Here is a 25,277-nt window from a genome sequence, read left to right on the forward strand (position 1 = left end):
TACTCTCCTATATATATACATACAATTACAACTAAAAAGACCAAAACGTGGACAAACTTTTCGTGCGACATTCTTCTCTCGCGGTTTCGTCCTGCCCCTGCGACGCGCATCCCGCCCGGCTCTCTCTTCCGCTCGGAGCCCCGCTCCCAAATCCGCCTCTCCTCGCCGCCCCCTCCGTCCCTCCCAGATCCGCGTCGACGCAGAGCCCCCCCTCCCAGATACTCCTCGGCCCTCCCGTATCCTGCTCGGAGCCCCGCTCCCAAATCCTCCTCGGCGCCCCCTCCCAGATCCTCGTCGACGCTCCCCTCCCAGATCCTCCTCGGCGCCGCCTCACCAACCCACGTTCGCCCGCAGAAGCCACCGCCGTCACGTCGTCTCTCCCCTCTGCAATCTCCTCTGCTCGCCCTCACCCTCACAGTGGTACCGCTCGCCCTCGCATTCGTTGTCATCGTCTCCATTGCACACGCTGGTGGTGGCGTCGCCCTCGGCCCTCGCCCACACCCTAACCATAACCACGCTGCTGCGGCGGGCATCGTGAGCCGTGGCAGGGACGGGGCAAAGCGGCGTTTGAAGTGTCGGACCCAAGATCTACGCGTCTCAAGTTGAAGTGATGCGGCGGATGCAGCGTCTTAGGGCATCATCGATAGGGTGGTGCTAGAGGCATCGTATACCCGCCGGCGGCGGCCAACACCCACCAGGTATTCGTACCCCTTCTCTCCCCTTCCTGTTTTCTGAAACCGAGCACATGGATATTATTTTTCTACTATGAATCGCTAGCTGCAGCTAGCATCAGTCAAGGCAATTGCTTGAAGTGTATAAAAGTGTTTTTTCTGCAGTCGATTATATTGATGGTCTTATTTTCTATAGTTGTAAATCCTACAAATTAGCTAGACACAAACTTGTGTATGAGGAAGTCGCAGAGCCTGTGCTTGAGGCAAGTCTTGCATTCCAGATGACACTAATTAATTTTGGTGTTTACCTATGTCTGGTAAGTCTGTAGAAATTGTGGTGTTGTATCCGATCTGTCCAATTCTAAAAGTAAGAAGAAAGTTGAGGGATCTTTGCTTCAATTGCTTAGGGCACATCAGGGGTTTCAATGACTGAGTGTTTTTTTTCTGCAGTCCATTTTGCTGATGGTCTTTTTTTCTGTAGTTCAAGAGGCTGAACCTGAAGAAAAATTATTGGAGGTGTGAATCCTACAAATTCAATATGAGCATGAGTTTATTTCATCATTTATTCTGCTGAATATCATTTAATTAAGTGTCACTTTAGCTCTTGTAGCTGCACCATAGATATATCGCTGAAATGCACCATAGATATATCGCTGAAATGCACCATAGATATAGCTGCATCATATAGTGGCAAATTCAAATGCATACTGTTTAGAGCATCTCCAAGAGATTAACCAAATCATTTTCTAAAGATAAATTTAGCTATTGTTAAAGGAAAAACGTTTCTAACAGACTTTGTAAACGACTCTTTAAATTTAGTAGCTCTCCATCCCACCTTATTCGCTCTCTACTTTTGGATAGCCTACCTCACTAGCCATCCTTTACAGAGTCTCTTGGAGTACTCTAATATTTTTTTGTCAAATCTATTTTAGAGAGTAGCTAAATCAGTAAATTTGGCTATTGTTTTTGGCTAATCTCTTGGAGATGCTCTTACAGATAATTTACATCAGTGTCAGCACCCAAACCGGAACTTCTTACCATCCATATCAACTGTTAGGAGGGCCTGGAGTGTTGGTATTTTGCTTCTTTTTTCCATCTAGAAGTAAATTGTGAACTCAATGAAGTTGTTCTAGCATATGTTTTGTTTGACCATTCAGTCATTAGCTGACAGGAGGGTCTGGACTGCATATTCCATTGTTGGTCTTTTGCTTCTGTCTTCCTCCAAGCAGTTCTGTTTTTTATCCTTTTGTATGTTGCATCGCTCTTTGCACTGGTTCTGTTTTTCTGGATCCATCTGGCTGCAGTCTGTTTTGTTCTGGATTAGTGATGGATTTGGAAAGCGAGGTGACTGTGTGATATGGAAGTGATCACATGGTTTCCACCACAACTCTTGAGCTCTTTCCTACAAGAGAAATGCAGGATTTAATGCTGGCTGTTTTCTGTGACATTTTCTCTTGTTTGCTTTAGAAACATTTTTTTTAACAAACTATGATAGTTGAAATTCGTATCCCACTATCTCCAATTGCTGCTTTGTGTTACCAGTGGATGGATCTTGGATGTGTTGCTTTCTCATGCATGCATTGGTGAAATAATAGCAATAATGTATATACATTTATTTTCCTTTTACTTTCTTTTTTGACTGAATGGCTACTTGAAAATTGTTAATTCTAAAACAGGCAGTATAGCTATTATGTGCTTCACATTATTGTAGTATCTTTTCAGGCCTGACCATACTACCAGAGAGCTGGAACATCGCCACCAAGGTCCACTACCACGCCGCCATCGAGGACCAATGCCACATCCGCTCAACCATTGCTGATACCAGGTGTTCCAACCCCCTTCTTTTTGCTTCCTGCTGTGCAAAATCGGCCAACCCTAACTTTGTTGTGTAATTAATCTTACCTTTGTTGTGTTGTTGGAGATGATCGTGAGTCCAACATATTAGTTAGCTCAATGTGTTGTCTGCATCTGTGAAACAGAGAGAAGCAATTTACAACGCATTTGCACAATCAACGATTAATTTCCTTTTTCACTGCACAATGTGTTGTGACAATTGTCTCTGTTATTTGGAGATACACATTTCTTGAAATAGCCAAACAGTGACTAGAGCCTTTCTTACTTATGGAGAGAGAGGTCATGCTTAGGGGGGAAGAGCTCATGATGCTTAGGAAGTTTGTTCAGTTGCATTTGTGAAGTATTTGGCTTACAATTCTCTTAAAATAGAATGAACACTTGTTGGTCATTTATTGCTTTTTGCTCTTACTTTCTTTTTTGCTATTACCTGTCTATGGTTGGTTGCTTTATACTCCGACCATCACCGGCCCACATCACCGGCCATCTCTCCCACGCGGAACTCGGGCAGTCGCTGCCGTTGCTGAGGGTGTCGCCGTGAGGGGAAGCTGCGCCATCACAGATTGCCAGTGGGGAACAAACAAGACCTAGGAGTGGCGACGACATCGCGTAAGCCGAGCGGTAGCGGCAACACGCATTGTTGATGAGCGTTGAAGGCCACGCATAGGCACCGAGGTCCATCCTAATCTCTGGTTTATTTTCTTGTGTGCACTGTCCTTTCTTCATTAATCCCATTCTATCACGATTTAGTCAGTTCTCGATCTGTTACTGTCCCGATGAACCACTACTCCAACTAAGGAAATATATTATCAAGGTGGGCACCACTACTGAATAGTGAAAACAGAAACTACAACCATGAGTTTCCTTAATTAATTGCCCTCTTATACCTGTTGTTTATTTATTTTCTTCAAGTCATTCCTCGCCTAATTTACAGTTGATGCATTGGACAATGCTTCCATGGCTTCAGCTGCCATCTGAGTACATGGCCCAATATCATATGCATCATATAAATCATAAGTAGAACCAACAGGCTCTGGCTTCTTAAAAGAATTCAAGCCTGAGTCACGACCATTACATCTGTTATGGAACCAACAATGGTCTGGGAGGTCAAATTCTTTGCTTGAGTATTAGCATGGATCCTTTTTTTTTCCTGGAAATCATAATGGTTGTGCATTCATCATTACTGGAGTCATCAGCCCAGTCAAAAATATATGCCTTTTGGAGTGGGCTACTGCAGTCACCCCTTTTGGCCAGGCACTGGGCTACTTTTGTGCCTAATATAGAAGCTGACTTTGTTCCACTCATTGGCTCAGCACTTATTTTGTGGTAATGAATGATAATACGACTACTGCTGCATCAATGCAATTGCTTCTGTATTTTGGGATATCAATTAGAAAAGGTTTACTTTTGCAGTTTAGGTTCTGGGATGCCACAAACTTCTCGAAATATTCTCTGCGCACAATGTACACTGCTGTTCAGACAACTTCTCGAAATAAGATTGGAGTGGTATAAGTCAACATAGGCATCATGAAAAGTGAAGTTTATTTGATAACAATACATATCCAATTTTGCTATATGATCTTCAGGGCAGAGCCAACATATTAATATATTTTACTGGCTGCTGGACTGTGCTCAAAACTCATTAGAAAATTCTTTGAACCCACAGAACTTATTAAACTGCAGCTGTTGTTACGGTCTATGATCAATACAATGTGTTCTACTATTTGTGGAGTTAGTAAAATTACTAATATGTACATGCTTTATTTATGCACTGCAGATTATAAGAGCTAGAAAACTACTATTGGAGGACTCCAGTATAAAACAATAAAGGTAAGCAAATTTTCTAATGAATTTCTGTGCATTTTGAAAATTCAGGGTGAAGCATTTTTGCAAAGATCTTGACTGGTAGGCCTTTATTCCCTGAAAAAAAATATTGTTCACCAGACTGGTCTCTTTGTCAAACCATTGGCAGATACTATTAGCTTGTTCATCTAAGCAAAGAGAGAAAGCAAGGAGGAAACAGGTACGTACATTACCAATTACCCTTTTCAGAGGACTTCCATGCACATTCTTCATTGCTCAAGCTCTTGTCATTTTCAGTTTGCATTGCTGTTATTTAAGCTACTTTGCGCACTTGAAGTTGTCAAGTTGGTCGAAGGGCAGCTTGTCTTGTCAGGTTAGCACATAAGGCAATCGAACCACTTCCAAAGAGCCAAGGTATTACCGTTATCACCTCATAAAACACATGTTGTCATGTTCAGGTGTTCCAACCATCTTAGGTTCAATTGGTTTTGAAAATATTAAATTATAACTGGTCGTTTTGATTTATGATTGTTAAACATTTAATCAGGTATTTGGCTTACAATTCTCTTAAAATAGAATCATACTTGCTGGTCATTTATTTATTTTTGCTCTTACTTTCTTTTTTGCTATTACATGTCTATGGTTGATTGCTTTATACTCCGACCTTGTCACAATGCCAATTCTGAATTTTTTTTTGCTCTTACTCAACCATGTCTGTTAGCCCTCTAGATCCAAATAGACCCATATTGCTCTTTATAAGGTCCGGCTCGTAAATCAAAACATGTTGAATGATGTGTTTTCGTCTAGCTCAAGAGTATTCCTTCTTTGGGAAAGCTAGAGCATCTAATTTCTATCATTTGGTATCAGGAAGAGATTGTTCATAATGGAACCTATACAAAACAATGAAGGTCGTACGCCATTTGCAGACTTGACAAACTCCATTAATGGAGGTAATTGTTCATATATTTTTCCAAACACACTTTCACTTGTATTATTGGTGGTGATTAAGTAAATTTGTATGAACTTATTTTCAAACAGCTGTTCATACAACATCAAATTCACAAGTGCAAGCTGATGAACGTGTGCAACGTAAAAGGGAAAGAGAAAAGGCAAGACATGCAACAATGACTCAAGAACAAAGGGATGAAAAAAATAAAAAACGTAGAGAAAAATATCATCAAAAAAAGGCAGAAACTTCACTAGCTGCTGGGTCCAGAGGTCCACCGTATTCTAATTTTCCGTTTTTGATTTTTGTATTACCATTTTTTTCGTTTATGTGAGACATAGTATTGTATATCACCTACTTGTATTAGTCATTTGTTTGCTTATTTAGAATATAATTATGTTGTACCAGATGGATTTAAATCAACCACGGAAAACACCAATGGCTATGAAGATAGTGACTGGCTACATCGAGACAATTCATATAAACCCATGCCGAGTGATAAAGAAAACACATGTATCATTTTGTTTTTTTACTGATTAATTTTTTTTCTTGTGTTTGTATGATGGTAAGGCCAAGGTTAATTTAATATTATTATATATATATGTAGATAATTACTCCGATAGATGTGTAGATCAAAGTGGCATGCTTGACTTGACTGCTGCATCACCTGATCTAAACCCAGGTACATTATTTTTTTTATTAATGTTATCTATTTGAGAAGAAAAAATAGAGTGGCCAACCCAATTGCCATTCATGACAATGTAACACGGAATTAATGTACCTCTATAATAGATTGGAAATCATACTTTTTTTTATTATATATAGGTGTTGTCAATACATCCAGTCCCATCAAGGACATTGTCACGTGTCTAAAAGAGCGTAAGCGCGAGCTAGATAGAGCACGAAGGGCTGCAATGTCTCCTGAACAAAAGGTGCTAATAAATAAGAGACGACGTGACTCGTATGCGGCAAAAAATGCACGGATAGCCGCTGCAAGAAAACTGCAAATGACTCCACAAGAAAAGAAGGAGAAACGAAAAGAGAGCAAGAAAAACTACAATAGGATGGTGAGGGAAAATCGGTCCAACAGTTTGCATCTGGACTCAATTGCTATGGAGAGCCCTCACTTCAACCCTCAAATTGTTTTCCGTGCTTCACCTCAATCGCCTGAAGCGCCTTTAGATGATATGGAAATACCTGAATTCGGTGGCACGCCTGTCCACATTGCACCAACTGTAGTTCAAAATCCAGAAGTCGAGACCCCTGAATTGGTAGCGGCACAGACCATACATAGACATCGAGTGACCAATGGCGAGAGAAATGCCCTTCTATCCCGTCGCAATCGGGTTTTTGAAGCAAACATTGGAGGAAGGGCTAGAGGGTGTGCGGATGGAAAATGCAACGATTCGAACGGACTGACTCAACCGAGTGTTGTTTGCAACGGTAATGAACCTTCCTCGACCATATATTAGGAAGATTTTTTACCTTCGCTAACATATTACAAAACGTCATACTTTCTCTTACTACAGATGGTGTCACCCAACAAACTCCAATTCAAGCACCTAATAATTGTATAGGCACACAAACACAACCGTCTGTAGCTGACGGTACCTCTTCAATGCCTCCATATAGTGCACAAGATCATACATCAGACTCTATGGTCGAGGATGGTATTTTCTTTATTACATTTTATCTCTTTCTTGTGTTTATATGCCATAATATTTCTTTCAACATATATGTGGCCATGTTAAACAGACTATGACGAAGATGTCATATTTGAGGAGGACGAGGAAGAGGATGAGGCATACTTTTTCGCCGGTCAAGGTACATTGCGTAACAGTAAAAAGTTTAATTCATAAATTTTCTTTCAACACGTAACACGTGAACTTTTTTTTAGAAGACGAGGATGAGGGAACCGATGTCGACACATATGAGCAAGAGAATCATGAGCCTGATGTCCCAGATCCATATGACCGGGTCTATGCTAATGTCCCATCAGAGTCGCACATGTTACCCTCGGTGCCGAACTGCAAGCACTGTAACGCAAAGAAATTTGATGGCGAACCCCCCGGATTCTGTTGTAGGGGTGGAAAGATTCATCTTTCAAGTCCTGAGACACCACCAGAGCTCATGAGGTTGTGGTCAAGCTCGGACGCTGATGCTAGGCACTTTCGTGCAAACATCAGATACTTCAACGGCCACTTCTCTTTCACGTCTTTGTACTGCCACCTGGATCGTATCACCACTAACATGCGAATCTGTGGTGTCTACACATTTCGTGCCCATGGTCAGATTTACCATAACATACGATCATTTGGTAAAGAGGAGGGTGTCGAAAAAAGACACCTCGAACTTTATTTTTATGATGACGACCCATCCCTCGAGCATCGCATGAGCAAGTGTCGTGAGCAATGCGCCCAAAAAGATAGAGAAGTTATACAACAATTGGTTGGGATCCTTGAAGGGAATCCTTACTCTCAGCAACTAAGGAGTATGGGTCATGTTGAAAACCTCGAGGATTACCGAGTTGAGCTGAACCTTGACCAACGCCTTGATCAAAGAACATATAATGTGCCGTTGACATCAGAGGTGGCCGCCGTATGGGTTGAGGGTAGTGAGCGTCATGGCCAATTCGAGCATAGTGTTCTCCTCCAAGGGAAGGATCGGTCTATACATGGCATCCGCTCATATAATGCATGCTACGACTCACTATCATACCCGTTGTTCTTTCCAAAGGGTGAGCTCGGGTGGCACAATTGCATTCCAAAAGTGGGTGTAACTATGGCTCAAATTGATCGAGCTCGAGCAACCCGTAAAAGGCGTGCTGAGAATGGTGACGACGATGGAGGTAAATTGATCTTTTTTCAATTATGCAAAGTAAACTCTTTCTGCAAACTCATGATACTAATTCAAACAATGTCTCTCTGTAGAACCTGTTTCAAATATATGTGTCTCAGTACGCGACTACTATTGCTACAAGTTTCAGATGCGGCCAGGGATATTTAATCCTATACTCTATGGCCGACGCCTTTTCCAGCAGTTTGCCGTCGACACCTATATCAAGATTGAGAGCTCACGTTTAGACTACATGAGGAACAATCAGGATACATTGAGGGCTGACCTATACCAAGGCCTCGTGGATAGCATGCATTCGGGTGAAGGGTCTGCTGAGAATGTTGGACGGCGTACTGTGTTGTCTTCGTCATTCATCGGAGGACCCCGTGACATGAGGCGTCGATACATGGATGCAATGGCTCTGGTTCGAAAGTATGGTAAACCTGATATCTTTCTCACAATGACATGCAACCCTAATTGGGATGAGATCAAGAATGAACTTTACCCAGGCCAGACACCACAGGACCGCCCAGATCTCGTCACACGGGTCTTCAGAGCAAAGTTGGATGCAATGAGAAAAATGTTGATGGAAAAAGACATACTTGGTAAGGTGAAGGCCTACGTATATGTAGTAGAGTTCCAAAAGAGGGGATTGCCGCATGCACACTTCTTGCTAATAATGGAACGAAAGTACAAGCTCACATGTCCCGAGCAATATGACATGATCATTAGTGCAGAGCTACCAAATAAGAAAAAATACCCTGAGCTATACAAGATGGTCACGAAGCATATGATGCATGGTCCTTGCGGGACGCTTAATCCATCCTGTCCGTGCACGGCTGGCCGTGGGTCATGCAAGAACCATTACCCACGACCATTCTGTGAGGCAACATCACAGGGAAAGGATTCATACCCCATCTATCGGCGACGCAATGATGGTCGCATGCTAAAAGTTCGAGGCCACTACTTGGACAATCAATGGGTTGTGCCTTACAACCCTTGCTTGCTTCGTACCTTCAACTGCCATATAAACGTTGAGGCTTGTGGGAGCATTAAATCAGTAAAGTATTTGTTCAAGTACATATACAAGGGACATGATAGGGCATCAGTTGTGATGAGGGAGACCGACAAAGAGGACGGGAAAGGAAACATTGATGAGATCAAACAGTATAGAGACGCCCGTTGGGTGACGCCTCCAGAAGCACTATGGAGGATATATGGCTTCGACTTGAGCAAGAACCATCCGCCAGTACAGCAGCTGCAACTTCATCTACCCGACATGCACATGGTGGCATTTCATAAACGGGACAAGGTCGAAAAGATCGTTAATAGGCCAGGTGTAGAAGAGTCAATGTTGACAGCATACTTCGATGCAAACAGGCATGATGAGGAAGCTCGCAAAATCTTATATCGAGACTTCCCAGAGTATTTTACCTGGCAGTCTGATGGTAAATTCTGGCAAAAAAGGAAAAACTCTGTTTTCCAAATTGGTAGAGTCATCTCGGCCCATCCTGCCGAGGGTGAACGCTACTTTCTTCGTGTTCTCTTGAACAATGTTGTTGGTGCTACCTCATATGAACACCTCAGGACAATTGATGGGGTGCTACTACCTTCGTTTCGTGAAGCTGCAGAAAGGAGGGGTCTAATCGAAGAGGATAATACCCTAGATGAATGTCTAACGGAAGCTACTTTGTTCGAGATGCCTAGCTCTCTAAGAAGGCTATTTGCAACAATATTGGTATTCTGTGAACCGCATGATGTGATGGGGTTGTGGACAAAACACTACGATGCAATGTCAGAGGACTATAGCCGCAATAATCCATCCTCAGATCTCGTGCAACAAATGGTTTTGATAGACATTAGAAACATGTTGCAGTCTATGGGAAAGGACATAAGGTCATTTCCTCTTCCAGATATTGATCACTCATATGATGATGCCAGCCATATACCTCGTGAGATATTTGAGGAAGCTAGCGTTGAGCAGAATCCTCAAGATGTGCTATTGTGTGACTCACTCAACGTCGAGCAAAAGTCTGCCTACAATGAGATAATGGCAGCTGTCTATAGCAAACAAGGTGGGCTATTCTTTGTGGATGGACCTGGTGGGACAGGAAAGACATTTTTGTATAGGGCACTGCTCGCAAAACTACGTAGCCAGGATAAGCTTGCCGTTGCCACAGCTACATCTGGGGTCGCAGCGGCCATAATGCCAGGTGGGAGGACAGCCCACTCGCGTTTCAAGATACCCCTAACTCTTCAAGAGGGCGGTTGTTGTAGCTTCACGAAACAGAGTGGTACTGCCAAGTTGTTGCAGCAAGCAGCTCTCATAATTTGGGACGAGGCATCTATGACAAAGAGGCAAAATTTGGAAGCACTAGACAATAGCCTACGTGATATCATGGGTCGATCACACCTACCCTTTGGTGGGAAGACTGTTGTCCTTGGTGGGGATTTCAGACAAGTCCTCCCTGTTGTGCGGAAAGGATCTAGGGCTCAAATAGTCGGTGCTTCTCTACGAAGGTCGTATCTTTGGGAATCCATGCGCCACCTAAAGCTCGTTCGCAACATGAGGGCTCAGAGTGATCCGTGGTTTGCGGATTATTTGTTGCGCATTGGTGGTGGAACGGAAGAGGTTAACGGAGATGGCAATGTTCGTATTCCAGATGAGATCTGTATCCCGTACTCTGGTGATGCCGAGAAAGATCTTCATAGTCTGATTGACAGCATCTTCCCAAATCTGAATGCAAACATGGCGGACAAAGACTACATCACCACCAGAGCGATTTTATCTACACGCAATGATTGGGTGGACATGATCAATATGAAAATGATTGATATGTTCCAAGGTGGTGAGACGGTGTATCATAGTTTTGACACCGCGGTAGATGATCCACATAATTACTATCCATCGGAGTTTCTTAATAGCCTGACCCCCAACGGGCTGCCACCACATGTCTTGAAGCTCAAGCTCGGGTGTCCTGTCATATTGCTTAGGAATATTGACCCCGCCAATGGGTTATGCAATGGTACAAGGTTGGTGGTACGGGGGTTCCGAAGAAATACAATCGACGCTGAAATCGTTGTCGGGCAGCATGCTGGGAAGCGGGTATTCCTTCCTCGAATACCGTTATGCCCGTCTGATGATGAGATGTTCCCATTCCAGTTTAAGAGAAAGCAGTTTCCTATCAGGCTGAGCTTTGCCATGACGGTCAACAAGTCACAGGGCCAAACCATCCCGAATGTGGGTGTGTACCTGCCTGCACCGGTCTTCTCTCACGGCCAGTTGTACGTTGCGATGTCTAGAGCCACATCAAGAACAAATATTAAGATCCTGGCCCTACCAGCTGATGCAGAGGCACAAGAGGAGGAGGCAAAAAATATAGAGAAGAAAAATGCTAAAAAAATACCATGGGAAAAAAGCCTAAGAATGTGTTATTAAATAAAAAAGATAAGGATAAGAAGACCCTAACAACGGATGGAACTTTCACAAAAAATATTGTATATAAGGAGGTCCTAACGCCATAGATGAGGTAACATTACTTTACTAACTCATAATTGTATTTTTGTAATTCATATTGTTTTGCACAAATAATATCTCACTATCTCTATATTTGTTGTTCTTAGGTATTTTCAATTGGCTTATCAGACTCTACAGGGAGATGTTCTATACATATACTCAAATGTGTGACAGGATGGTATGGAGATGCGGCGAAACTTATTTGTGGATTTACTAGCGCACGAAAGAAATGGATATCGAAGATTTCTTCCTGCCGATATTAAACATTATCTTGGTCGTATCACCGAAAGGTCTATAAAGTAGAATTTGTGACTTATAACATCATGCTCTCCGTGACTATGTTTGAGTTCAGAAACTTTGCTTCTTTAAGATAAATATCACTTTATAGCTGGTATTTAAGTTTTATTATAATATTATTATCTTATTGTGCGATACGTGTATTTTTAATAAAAAATGTTAGCTATCCCGTAGCAACGCACGGGCACGCTACCTAGTTTATTTACTAAAAGTACTATTAAAATAGTCTAAGCGAATTGTCGTGTGAATGATTGGCTCATCAACACAGGAGTGAAACGAAGAAAGGCTTTTCTTGAGTTGGTTGTGCCCTCTCTAGAGGAGCTAATGGTTTGCGGAATTCGAGATCAGAGCTCGAAAAATCAAAAGTTCTCGCCACAAGATCGCCCATAATTCGGCCAAACATTATTCTGGCTAGTGATAAGCGAATAGCCTAAAGATTTTTTTTGAAATAAAAGATCTAGTAATCTTTAGCAGCAGAGACTAAGGTCTTGTTTAGTTTCAAAAAATTTTGCAAAACAGGCATTTCGATTGTATTTGACAAATATTGTTCAATTATGAACTAACTAGGCTCAAAAGATTTGTCTCGTCAATTCCGACCAAACTATACAATTAGTTTTAATTTTCATCTATATTTAATACTTCATGCATGCGTCTAAAGATTTGATGTGACGGAAAATCTAAAAAGTTTTGCAAAATCTTTTGGGAGCTAAACAAGGCCGACCTCCATATCGTAATGTCTTCTCGTTGTGAGCAACAGGAAGAAGAATAAAAAAACAAATGCTCATGAGTCATGATGCAATTGTCGTTCGTTTAGGTTTATCGGCCGAATTTATTAGTCATTCAGTAATATTTTTCTCTCACAATGAATTAGGTAATAGTAGTTTCTGCCAAATGAATAAGAATAAGACACCGCAGATAAACAAGATAGCTGGCTAGAATAAGATGTGGGGTTCTATTTCCTTCTCGTTGGCGTTGGAAAAGACACGGATTAAACTAACACCAAAAGCAAAAAAAAAATACTAGCAGCAGTACACTGTTTTTGTGCATATTTAAAAGCAGAAATGCGATCTCATCCATGGATTGCGAATCCGATTCGACAGGGAGACCGAGAATAAAACTCGGTCTGTCCGGAAAACCGTACTGGAACCTGGAAACTTAGGGACAAACTTAGAAACAATATTTATTCCATAATATATACAGAAATCAATATCAATTTTACCTAGATTTGATTAAGTTTGTAATAGTTTAATTTAGGACAAAGCTAAAGCACTAAGAAAGAAGTATCTTTTGTTTTTGAAGTGTGAGAACAGTTGGTTAGGTTTCTTATAGCGAAACCAACCCATCCAAGTCGAAGTCAAAGACTTGAAGTGTGAGCTTTTTTTTATTTGTTCTAAGATTTTTCATTGTTTTCGGACGACAATGTGTGTAATATCTATAGTAGCTTTGTCAATAATGAAATTTGCTCGCTTATCAATGATGAGATATTTGTGTGCTCGAGTCGAGTTCTAGACTTGATATGTGTATTCGTATTTATGATTTTATTTATATGACATAATTCTTTTTAGTGGTAGACAATAATACACCCATTGATGATAACATGATGCCTATTATGATAACTTTATCAGTTTCGAGATTTGTCCACTAATAGTTCTATAATAACACAAAACTTTATAATACGTCCCTCAACCTTAAAATCTACTGTCTATTTCTTTCGGTCATGTTTATACGAACAGGATATATAATTGCGTTCATACGAGACATGTACTACACGTATATGCGCTCCTTTTTTTAAAAAAAAAAGAGAATACCTACTGGTCGTCTTCTTTCAACGAGGATCATAGTTGGGTCTGAGATTCAAGTTCATATTCAGTGTGTGGTTTGCAAATATGACACGCCGTGTGCCCCGTGTGAGGTAGTCTTTGTTCTTTTTCTTTTACCTTTTTTTTTGCAGATTTCAGATAAGTGTACTACGGCTTTGTTTAGATCTAAATTTTCTTTGGATTTTGACACTATAATATATTCGTTTTTATTTGATAAACATTATCCAATCATGGAGTAACTAGACTTAAAAAATCCGTCTCATAATTTACACATAAATTGTGCAATTAGTCTTTATTTTTATCTTATTTAAAACTCTATGTATATGTCGCAAGATTCGATATGACGGGAAATCTTGAAAAGTTTTCTTGTTTGGTCAACTAAGGCCTTGTTTAGTTCCAAAAAGTTTTGTAAAATAGGAATAGTACTACTTTCGTTTGTATTTGACAAATATTATCCAATCATGTACTAAATAGACTCAAAAGATTAATCTCGTCAATTCCGACCAAACTGTGCAATTAATTTTTATTTTCGTCTATATTTAATACTCTATGCATGCGTCTAAAAATTTAATGTGACAAGAAATCTAAAAAATTTTACAAAATTTTTTGGAACTAAACAATGCCTAAACAAAGCCTACGTCACCCCCACACTGCGGGGAATCGCCTGTCCAGATCCTCTGTGGGCTCTGGGCTGTGCCCGGCCACCGCTGCCTTGTGTCTCCTGCATGCAAGACCCCAAAAAAAAAACGCGGAGGCTGGGCTGCTGCACTTGCCTACCTGGTACCTGCACTGCACTAGCTTGCCGGCCGGGACGAAGAAAGGGAATCAGCAGAGGCATCGGCCGGCTCTCCGGATCGGAGCAACCGAGCAAGCGTTCGTTCGCGCCTGTCCCGGCGGCGGACGCTCCCTCTCGGCGCACCGCACGCACACACGGCGTGCTGGATCGCAGGGGATACCCAATATGACGCACGCCGTGACAGCAAGCGGAGCCGAACACGTACATGCACGTCGCCGTGTGTGACAGCGTACGTGACGATGTGTTTGCTCATGCGGTTGGGCATGCGTTCTCGCGGATCGCTTCTGATGGATACTGACGGTTGCAACTCAAAACGTGTTGTAGCCTGTAGACCTGGAGTGTATTTTGGGATGGAGGAAGCAACACGTAAGAAAATGGCACATTTGGTTTCGATCTCAAGCGTTGCTATGTTAGAAATCGAAGTAGTAGAACAAGCGTTTGGTTCTCGAGCGAGCTTGTCTCGAGATTTGCACTATGAAACATGAAAGTGCGAGATTCACTCACCCATCCCAGGCCTTGTTTATTCACGTTGAAATTTTCAAGATTCTACGTCACATCAAATCTTGCGGCACATGCATAAAACATTAAATATAGACAAAAACAAAAACTAATTACACAGTTTGTCGTGTAAATCACGAGACGAATCTTTTGATCCTAGTTAGTTCATGATTGAACAATATTTGTCAAATAAAAACAAAAATGCTACAATAATGAAATCCAAAATTTTTTCGGAACTAAACTTCTGGTAAATAAAGGAACGGAGAAGTTGTTGGGTGAGGTAAAATATTGGCGACCATCATTAAAACGAGATAGAAAAGAAACCAAGAGGGGGGGGGGATCAGCTCACTCAATATGCTTTTTTTTGAAGATGGTTGGCTGAAAATAGCAGTTGTTTTATTCAGCAGTATTTTCTTTTATAATAAATCAAATAATACTTTTAGTTATGATTTTTCAGTCAAATAAATAAGACCACTTGAATCAACACAAACACATACAAAAAACAGTGGTGCGCTTAACTTCCACTTCCAGCGTGGAAAACCGTAGACAACCAAATATAAGTCAATTAGTCAAATAAACACGTCTTTTGTGCGTCATAGGATAGAGGACGTTATGACCGGAATGCATGTTGATTAAACTTTCTCAACTTCAATTAGATCTGTATTTGTTGAAAAATAATATGTAATATTTAATCTCCAAATAAATTTACTATAATAGTTTCAATGATCTATCTAATGATACATATTATAAATATTAATATTTTTTTATATATACAGTGGCAGAGCTAGAGGACCAGCAGATAAACCCCCTAATGTCTACCGCAAAAAATATGACCGACGGATTACCCAGCAGATCAAGGACAACACAGATATCGATCAGGTATGTTCATTTTTAATTCACTTTAGTAGTTGATTGATTATTTTATTTGAAGCAAACCTAGCAATAAGATATTATTAGGCCAGTCTTAATGCATGTTTTATAGGAGTGTCATGCATATTAAATAGAGTGTCACATAAGCAAAATTACTGACTTAGCTGAGTCATTAAATGAAGAAGTTTTATTAGATGAGAGAGGAGTTTCATCTCTATAAAAATCATATGACTCGATTATCTAGTTTATAGTTTTGTTAACTATGCCATTAAACTATGTATTGAGATTGACCTTAGATCAATCGTGGGGGTTATAAACGAGAGAATTAACGCATAAACCTGAACGTCTTGTCTTGCTGCTCAACAAGAAGAGGACACCGAATAAATGGAAGCTCCAGGGCAATCAACAACTCATCATCAGCAATTAACTTGCAGGTACCAAATTCTTTTTTTTTCTGTTTTTGACATTATAGACTTGCTGCATGTACAATTAATGGTGATTTTAGTGATATATATATACATACATAATGCACTGTTAATCCCTATATATATATATTTTAGGATTCATATTATATTGTGTGTATTTTGGTAGTACGGCTCCCTCTACATAAAATTCCTAACTTCGACGCTACATATATAATTGTCCAAAGTTTAAACAAAATAACTTCTCGGAAAGTAAGAATAACTTCTATTTTAAAACCGGTGGAGCAAAAAAGCAGGTAGCCATGTTCCTATTTCGTATTTGCCGAACTCTCACAAAGTCTCAGGGCGTCTTAAATGGTTCTTAAATAGTTAATCTAAGAAAAATTCTATTGGCTATTAAGATATTTTTATTAATATCAGTTTTCAAATAACTAGCTAGATAAGACATGAAAATTAAAAAAAAATATTATAGTGGAGATTTATGTGAGAGATATTTCTCAGAAATCGTGCCAGACTAGTTATTTAGGAGTCGCTAGCTATTTAGCTAGCTAATTTAAAAGTTGCTAGCTATTTAATCTCTCTTTGATAACCAACAAAAGTGTCATTTAATTTTATTATTTCTATATCTCATCTAATTAACTATTTATAAATTATTATTAAAAATATCTTGATAGCCGATAGAATTGTACACCTCGAATGGACACATGCATGTTCGCATTTGGCCACGTCCCGCACCGCAGTACGAGAAATCGGATAATCCAGCAGGTCCGCAGGCGGCACGGCGGCACTCCAAATCCAATCTCCCCTGTCGTCATCCCATACGGCCATGCATATCCAGGATGAGGGATGGCGCACCCGATCTTCTGTGGCCGCCACGCCCTGCAACGCTGCAACCCGTGCCAGGCATCGGCCGTCGCGTGCCCGAGACCAGTGGCAACCCCGTGACGTCACCCGTGACACCGCTGTTTATGCATCTCCGCGTGATTTTTCCCGCCGAGACGCACTAGCCGCAGAGATTTTCCTCGGGCTCGGGCGTGTGTGATACTCCGTCGTCTTCTGTCTTCACCCACCCAACCCACCCACACGACCAGAGCTTCCGGAACCTCCTCGACCACACTGGCTCGAGTGGGTGGAGCTCTGCTCCACGGTCTCTCGGCTCCTATAAATAAAGCAGAGCGCCCCTCCTCGCTCCTCTCCTCCACAGTATCGATTCCATCCGCCATTGATCACTGCACAAGTGCGCGCTCACAAACCCACACACAAAGCTACAAGAAGAGATGGCCGGGGAGAAGAAGCAGGGCCTGCAGCTGCTGGACTTCTGGGTGAGCCCGTTCGGGCAGCGCTGCCGGATCGCGCTGGACGAGAAGGGCCTCTCCTACGAGTACCTCGAGCAGGACCTCGCGAACAAGAGCGAGCTCCTGCTCCGCGCCAACCCGGTCCACAAGAAGATCCCCGTGCTCCTCCACGACGGCCGCCCCGTCTGCGAGTCCCTCATCATCGTGCAGTACCTGGACGAGGCGTTCCCGGCGACGCCGTCGCTGCTCCCCGCCGCCGCCGGCGACGCGTACGCGCGCGCGCAGGCCAGGTTCTGGGCGGACTACGTGGACAAGAAGCTCTACGACTGCGGCACCCGGCTGTGGAAGCTCAAGGGGGACGGCCACTTGCAGGCGCGGACGGAGATGGTCGAGATCCTCCGCACGCTGGAGGGCGCGCTCGGCGACGGCGAGTTCTTCGGCGGGGAGGCGTTCGGGTTCGTCGACGTCGCGCTCGTGCCGTTCACGTCGTGGTTCCTCGCCTACGAGCGGTTCGGGGACCTCAGCGTCGAGAAGGAGTGCCCCAGGCTCGCCGCGTGGGCCAAGCGATGCGCGGAGCGGCCTAGCGTCGCCAAGAACCTGTACCCGGGCGAGAAGGTCTACGAGTTCATCTGCGGGTTGAAGAAGAGGTTCGGCATCGAGTAGGATTTGGATTGATTGCTGTCGTCAACAGTGTTTCATGGTTCTGTTGGTAGGTGATGAGCAGAGCAGTCGTGTTCGTGAGAGGTCGTCGTTGTGTTGTGTGGTTGCATTGGGTGGAGTTGTTTTCGTGCGTTCCTTGTATCCATGTGTGTGTCGTCTGGCGTCCGTGCAGCGGCAGCGCCGTGTTGCCTCGTGCACGTTCTGGAGCTGAAATAAAATGGGTTGTATTGGAATTTTCTTTTGGTTCTTGTGTGCTTTGGAGATGCGCTGGCAGCACTCAGCTCCAACAGCACATTGCATTGCAGCATTTGGAATTTGCGGTGTGATGGCGATGGTGCCGGTTCCATCTCTAGAAGGCTCGAGCCTCGGCATCTCTACATGCAGCGCCATGCCGCCATCATCCCGGTTCAGCCCTCGAAGTCTTCGAGTCCCATGGCTTAAGTCGTACTTCAAGTAGTATTTTTTTCTTATAATTATTTTTTCTGTTAGCTAATAGTATTTTTTTTCTTATAATAAATCAGTAAATATATTTTTAACCGTGGTTTTTCAGATAAACGAACAGAGAAAAGTCTCCAATGTCGACAACTCTGCATACTCTATACCTCGCCAGCTGTAGCTGCCCAGATCTATGTTACTGTTAGGATCTTGCCTAGATCTTTCTCATCTCTGTTAGGGTCTTAAAATAGTCTAACAGTCTACATTACTGTCTCTGCTCCAAAATATTTTAACTTTAACGTATAGCATGTTTGGTTGGGTTCCAAAATCTGGCCATCAAGCTAATCATAATTAAGGTATAGACGAAATTTAGCAACAAATCAAATAGTGCCATAAAGGTGCCCAAGTTTTAGCAACAGATGTTATTAAAAAAAACTAAACTTTAGATGGTCTAACTTATAAACTGATTTATTTGAAAACGAATGGTGTATTAATAATAAAGAAATAGAATAGTAGCAAAGTACAATTCTAGGTTGCCCGGTCGAAGTACACTAGCGATGGCCGGTCAACTAGCCTATTACATACTCCCTCAGTTTTTTATTACTAAGTATCACATTTCGTTTGTCCTAAATCAAACACGCATGTCTTTGACTGTTGACTTTAAAAAAGTTATATAGTTTCATATCATAAGATTTATATTTTTAGATTTATTATGAGAAATACTATCATAATATATAATTCATATATTGTGAAACTATAAGGATTTTTAAAAATGATTAGTCAAAGATTATAAAGTTTGACTTAGGACAAACTAAATGTGATACTTAAAAAATAAAGAAAGTATTAATAAAGCAGATATTCTTCCTTTTTGGTGAGTCAAACAATTCTAAATTTAACTAAATTTATATAAAAAACAAACATATATGATATTGAATAAGTATTACTGAATAATCATATAATATGTTTGTACATTAAAATCTAATTGAAGATGTAAATATTAATACTATTTAAATCGAATTTTGTTTTTTAAATTTAATTTAAATCTAGAACTGTATTCTTGTCATGATGATAGAGGGAGTAGAAACAACGATTTAAATTTAGAATGGTATTCTTTGTTGTTGGGAATTGGGATGGAGGGAGTAGGAACATCGGCTATACGAGATCTCCACGACACGGTGCGACACATGGCCTGTGTTGGACTTCATGTGTGGTGTGGTTGGGTCCTGTGTTCTTTAGGTTGGACCGTCTTTTTAATTTGGAAGAAATCAGGGCCGGCTCTGAGGTGGGGGCAGGCAGTGCGACGGCCGGGGGCCCATGAAGCTAGGGGGCCCAAGACCATATAAATAATTAATATATATAATTTTCTATTTAGCATAATAAGCAATTGAAGGCCCATCAGAAACCAGCCCAAGCCTGCATAACTTTTTCCTTCTAGACTACGTAGGTAACCAGATTGATCCATCGTCCATTGAGCAGAGCCCCAGGCGGCCAGGCGACGTTTCGTCTGTTCTTGTCGCCGTACTCGCCGTGAACCTGCGTCCCTACCCCTGCGTGTGCCGGAGAGGAGATGCCCATCTGAATATCTAAATCTGATCCGGTGACCAACAATGGGAAGCGGCAACAGTTTCGATCCTCGGTAAGCAACAACACACCGACACCGGTTCTAATTTCTTTATTTGCCTAGGATTATAAATTTCTAATTCAATGTATTTATTTAAATATGATAGATGTTGCCTAAAAAGCATTTGTTGGGTGCTTTGTTGAATCTTGTTCTCAAGACAACAAATCTGATGTTGAGTTGGATGATTTTTTCTCTAAATTAAAAGTGTTGCTAGAATCTTTGTCGAAAGAACTAATGTCAGCACTTGAGATTCTTCAGTTTGTTAAAGCCGCAGATTGTTATCAGAATGTTTCCATTGCATATCGTAATCTCCTAACTATTCCAGTGATAGTAGCATCAGCTGAAAGAAGTTTCTCCAAATTAAAACTGCTCAAAAATTGTTTGAGATCAACTATGTTACAAGAAAGACTAAATGGCTTGGCTATGTGCAGCATTGAGAAGGATATTTTGGACGACATTAATCTTGATACTATTATTGAAGATTTTGCATCAAGAAATGCCCGAAGACGTTTTTTTACAAGGCACTGACACATTATATTTTTTGAGGTAATCATAATGGTTATTATTTTTAGTTTTATTGTTACACTATTGAGTATTGTTATGTTTTGAGCGATCATGCTATATTGCAAAGTAATTTTTATTATCCATATTATATACTGTAATTTTGATGTTAAAAATTAGTTCAACGGGCCCTTATCTTCTTGCTTGCCCAAAGGCCCTTCAAATTATAGAGCCGGCCGTGGAAGAAATCCACTTTAGGTCACTCAACTTTTGTAAAAGTTTGTTTTCCGTCTCTGAACTTCAAAACCGGATAAAATATATTTCTCAATTTTTGAAACCATACAAATTACGTCCGTGATATGGTTATGAGCGGTTTTGAAGGCAGTTTTGTCTTTTTTATTTTTATTTATTTTGGCTGAATATTTGAAAAATTATAGTAAAAACACATAAAATTCATAAAATAGTAAATCTGATTTTGTTGGACTCCAGATAAGTAGATCTACATAGTGAACATATAATATAGTATACTTTAGTACAAAATTATTATTGTAGCTTTAGATTTGTATTTTCCTATAATTAATTAGAATAATTCATAGCAATAGTTTGTATGGTCCAATTGTGGTGAATTTTTTATGTTAAACTAATTAATATATGTTTAAACTATGCTAAAAATTTCATACTCATTAGATCATGTATAACTAAGTTATAGATTTATTATAATTTAAAAAGCATAAACCTAAAAAAATCTACAACTAAGGTCCTGTTTAGATTGGAGATGAAAAATTTTTGAGTGTCATATCGGATATGTCGAAAGAATGTCAGGAGGAGTTTTAGAAACTAATAAAAAATAAATTACATAACTCGTATGGAAACTCCAAGACAAATCTATTAAGCATAATTAATCTGTCATTGGCACATGTGGGTTACTGTAGCACTTAAGGCTAATCATGGACTAACTAGGCTTAAAAGATTCATCTCACGATTTTCAACCAAACTGTGTAATTAGTTTATTTTTTATCTACATTTAATGTTCCATACATGTGTCCAAAGATTCGATGGGATGGATGAAAATTTTTTGGGTGGGAACTAAACAGGGCCTAAGTAATACGTGATTCAATGAGTATAAATTTTTTACTATAACTCAAATATAGACTAATTAGCTCACCATAAAAATTTCATCACAATTGGACCATAGAAAATGTAGCTATAACTAGTCTAATTAATTACAGAAAAACATAGATCGAAAGATGCATCAAAAAAATTATACTAGAACATACTATATTATATATTCATTGTGTAGATCTACTGATCTGAAGTCCAACAAAATTGAGTTTTCTATTTTATGTGATTTACTGTGATTTTTCAAAAATTTCAGCCAAAATAAATAAAAAGGAAAAGGTAAACCGCTTTCAAAACCAGGTCAAGGATATAATGTGCATGGTTTTAAAAGTTGAGGGATGTATATTGTCCGGTTTTAGAGTTAAGAGATGAAAATCATACTTTCGTGAAAGTTGAGAAAACTAAAGTAGACCTTTTTCTTTTAATTTCTGGATTGGACCAGCCCATGGTTCCTCGTCTTTCCCCACTTCCTACTCGCTTCTCTTCAGTCGCCGCCGCATTCAGTTACAGTGTTGGACAGATGGTGCATCCTGCACCACCAGTCCACCACCATGCATGATGCATCTTTAAAAAAAACAAAATGCATGATGCGGATTGGAGTGTCTAAACATGTATTTTCTTCGTTTAATGACTTCAGCTGACAGCGATCGGATGGTCCACCATCATTAGCCTCTCGGCTTAGCTACTGGGAGTACTCCTTTTCTTCCAAATTGTATAGTTAACTTTATTTATGTTCTAAAAGTTTTTAAGTTTTACCGTTAACATAATAGTTGGTACAAAAAGCATTGTAACATTTGTATGTTCATATATGTTTGCATTTTTTATCAACATTTATTAAAATTAAAACTTTTTGACTAATCGAAAAGTGAGAAAATGTTTTATGGAGTATGTAATAATAGGCTAGTTGGTCAGCGATCGCTAGTGTTCCGTTGCAGCTTAGAATTGTTGCTGTCTACAGTTCCATTTCCTTAATATTAATATTCTATTCATCTTAAAATAAATCCATTTTTAGTATCACATAAGTCGAACCATCTTAAGTTTAATTAATTTTTGAGAAAGTAATAATATCTATAACACCAAATGAGTACATTATATAAATTTATTTCATAATATATCTAATGGTATTAATTTCTATATTTCTATAAATTTAAAGCCCGACTAGTTGATAGCTAAGTTTTGATTGCTAAAACTTAGGTAAGCCAAGTTTTTTGCCACTATTTGATTTGTTGCTAAATTTGCCAACACCTTATATTTAGCTGGTAAATCTTTGGTAAATAATTTTATCTAACTTTTCATAACTTTTGGTTGTCAAATTTTTGGCTTGCCAAACTTTAGACCCAACAAAGCATGCCTTTCGTTAAAGTTAAAATATTTTGGATAAGCGGTGGGCCTGATACTGCGGTCGGGAGCGATGGGCATGGAGTTGCAGGGGCGATCGGCGGTGGGGGTAGCAATGCTGGAGTCTGGAGAGATGAACCATGGGGAGAGAAGAAAAGAAAAGAAAAAAGATAGATAAATAAATTGTTGCTGACACGTGGATCCTACATATTGGGTGGAGATTTTGACGATTTTTGATGATTTGTTAGAGCATCTTCCTTAATAATCTGAAAATAATCTGAAAAGGTAGTATTAGTGGCCATCGATATCATCTTAGGCCTTGTTTAGTTCTTATAAAATTTCTAGATTTCTCGTCACATCAAATCTTTATGCACATGTATTAAGCATTATATAGTCGAAAATAAAAAATAATTATACAGTTTGTCTGTAATTTGCGAGACGAATCTTTTGAGACTAGTTACTTTATAATTAAATAATAATTGTTACATACAAACAAAAGTATCATAGTAGCCGAAACCAAAAATTTTCGCGAACTCAACAAGGCCTCATTAGGGAAGAAGTACTGTATTGGGGGAATACGTGGGCAGCTGCAGCTGGCGAGGTAGAATATGCAGAGACACCAAGGTTCGAGACTTGGAGACGAATTCGAACCAGGATGATGGCACTGCTGTAGTTGCGACTTGCGACTTGCGACTTGCCACTTGCGAGGCTGGGTAGAGCATGTAGAGACGCGGAGGCTCGAGACTTCAAGAGATGGAACCGGTAGGCCACGATGTCGCCATGCCATCGCATCGCAAATGCCAAATGCTGCAAACGTAACGTGCTATTGGAGATGGATGAGCGCTGCCAGCGCATCTCCAAAACACACAAGAACCTTGCAAAGGCGACCAACTGATGAAGACGTTATTACCAAGAAAATCCAATACAAACCATTTATTCAGCTGCGGTGGTACGTGCACGAGGCAACACGGCGGTGCCGCTGCACGTACGCCAGACGACAGACCGATACACAAGGGACGCACTGCAACGAGATTCAACCAGGGCACACAACACAACAAAACACAACAACGACGAACTGACGAACACGACTGGATATATACCCATGCAGCAATCAATCCATATCCTACTCGATGCCGAGCCTCTTCTTCATCCCGCAGATGAACTCGTACACCTTCTCCGCCGGGTACAAGTTCTTGGCGACGCTGGGCCGTTCCGCGCAGCGCTTGGCCCACGCGGCGAGCCTGGGGCACTCCTTCTCGACGCTGAGCTCCCCGAACCGCTCGTAGGCGAGGAACCGCGACGTGAACGGCACGAGCGCGACGTCGACGAACCCGAACGCCTCGCCGCCGAAGAACTCGCCGTCGCCGAGCGCGCCCTCCAGCGTGCGGAGGATCTCGACCATCTCCGTCCGCGCCTGCGCGTGGCCGTCCCCATTGAGCTTCCACAGCCGGGTGCCGCAGTCGTAGAGCTTCTTGTCCACGTAGTCCGCCCAGAACCGGGCCTGCGCGCGCGCGTACGGGTCGCCGGCGGCGTCGCCGGGAACGCCTCGTCGAGGTACTGCACGATGAGGAGGGACTCGCAGATGGGGCGGCCGTCGTGGAGGAGCACGGGGATCTTCTTGTGGACCGGGTTGGCGTGGAGCAGGAGCTCGCTCTTGTTCCCCAGCAGGTCGTCCTGCTCCAGGTACTCGTAGGGCAGGCCCTTCTCGTCCAGCGCGATGCGGCAGCGCTGCCCGAACGGGCTCACCCAGAAGTCCAGCAGCTGCAGGCCCTGCTTCTTCTCCCCGGCCATCGATCTCTAGCTTCTTCTTGCTCTCGCGTCGTGCGCTCGCTCGCTGTGTGTGGGCGGTGGGTTTCTGGCCGTGGAGTAGCTATCAATGGCGGCTCGATGCTAGCTGTGTGGAGGTGAGGATCGAGGAGGGGCTCCTGCTTCATTTATAGTTACCGGGAGCCCCAGACCGCGAGCAGCAGCGGAGCTCGAGC

At 41.5% G+C, this 25,277-nt stretch overlaps 2 protein-coding genes, 1 long non-coding RNA gene and 1 pseudogene across 8 annotated transcripts; 3 read left to right on the forward strand and 1 right to left on the reverse strand.

Annotated features, from left to right (window-relative positions):
- On the forward strand, nt 40-2,593 carry LOC110431865. 6 transcript variants are annotated; one of them, XR_002449337.1, is made up of 5 exons: nt 40-420; nt 549-988; nt 1,153-1,187; nt 1,668-1,745; nt 2,394-2,593. It is a non-coding gene; the product is annotated as an uncharacterized LOC110431865 (long non-coding RNA). The 6 variants fall into 6 exon arrangements; XR_002449338.1 differs by having other exon boundaries at nt 549-698; XR_002449334.1 differs by having other exon boundaries at nt 549-1,187.
- Nucleotides 4,197-12,076, forward strand: LOC8084144. The gene is made up of 12 exons (XM_021451559.1): nt 4,197-4,352; nt 4,495-4,545; nt 4,623-4,739; nt 5,193-5,275; nt 5,364-5,543; nt 5,680-5,784; nt 5,879-6,714; nt 6,801-6,941; nt 7,027-7,095; nt 7,169-8,197; nt 9,168-11,636; nt 11,731-12,076. The coding sequence occupies exons 7-11, from the start codon at nt 6,186-6,188 to the stop codon at nt 11,543-11,545; spliced, it is 4,146 nt and encodes a 1,381-aa protein (XP_021307234.1). The 5' UTR covers nt 4,197-4,352; nt 4,495-4,545; nt 4,623-4,739; nt 5,193-5,275; nt 5,364-5,543; nt 5,680-5,784; nt 5,879-6,185; the 3' UTR covers nt 11,546-11,636; nt 11,731-12,076.
- Nucleotides 17,406-18,522, forward strand: LOC8083917 (probable glutathione S-transferase GSTU1). The gene has a single exon (XM_002463733.2). The coding sequence runs from the start codon at nt 17,604-17,606 to the stop codon at nt 18,282-18,284; it is 681 nt and encodes a 226-aa protein (XP_002463778.1). The 5' UTR covers nt 17,406-17,603; the 3' UTR covers nt 18,285-18,522.
- Nucleotides 24,178-25,207, reverse strand: LOC8083918 (annotated as a pseudogene).

Source organism: Sorghum bicolor, chromosome 1 (genome assembly GCF_000003195.3).
Source record: "Sorghum bicolor cultivar BTx623 chromosome 1, Sorghum_bicolor_NCBIv3, whole genome shotgun sequence".
In the NCBI taxonomy this organism is placed as follows: Eukaryota; Viridiplantae; Streptophyta; class Magnoliopsida; order Poales; family Poaceae; genus Sorghum; species Sorghum bicolor.

Bases quoted from the DNA above. Each gene is read 5' to 3' on its own strand.
- LOC8084144 (XM_021451559.1), top strand. From the start codon at position 6,186: ATGTCTCCTGAACAAAAGGTGCTAATAAATAAGAGACGACGTGACTCG. The intron at 6,715-6,800 runs GTAATGAACCTT...CTCTTACTACAG, and splicing joins ACCGAGTGTTGTTTGCAACG to ATGGTGTCACCCAACAAACT. The intron at 6,942-7,026 runs GTATTTTCTTTA...CATGTTAAACAG, and splicing joins AGACTCTATGGTCGAGGATG to ACTATGACGAAGATGTCATA.
- LOC8083917 (XM_002463733.2), top strand. From the start codon at position 17,604: ATGGCCGGGGAGAAGAAGCAGGGCCTGCAGCTGCTGGACTTCTGGGTG.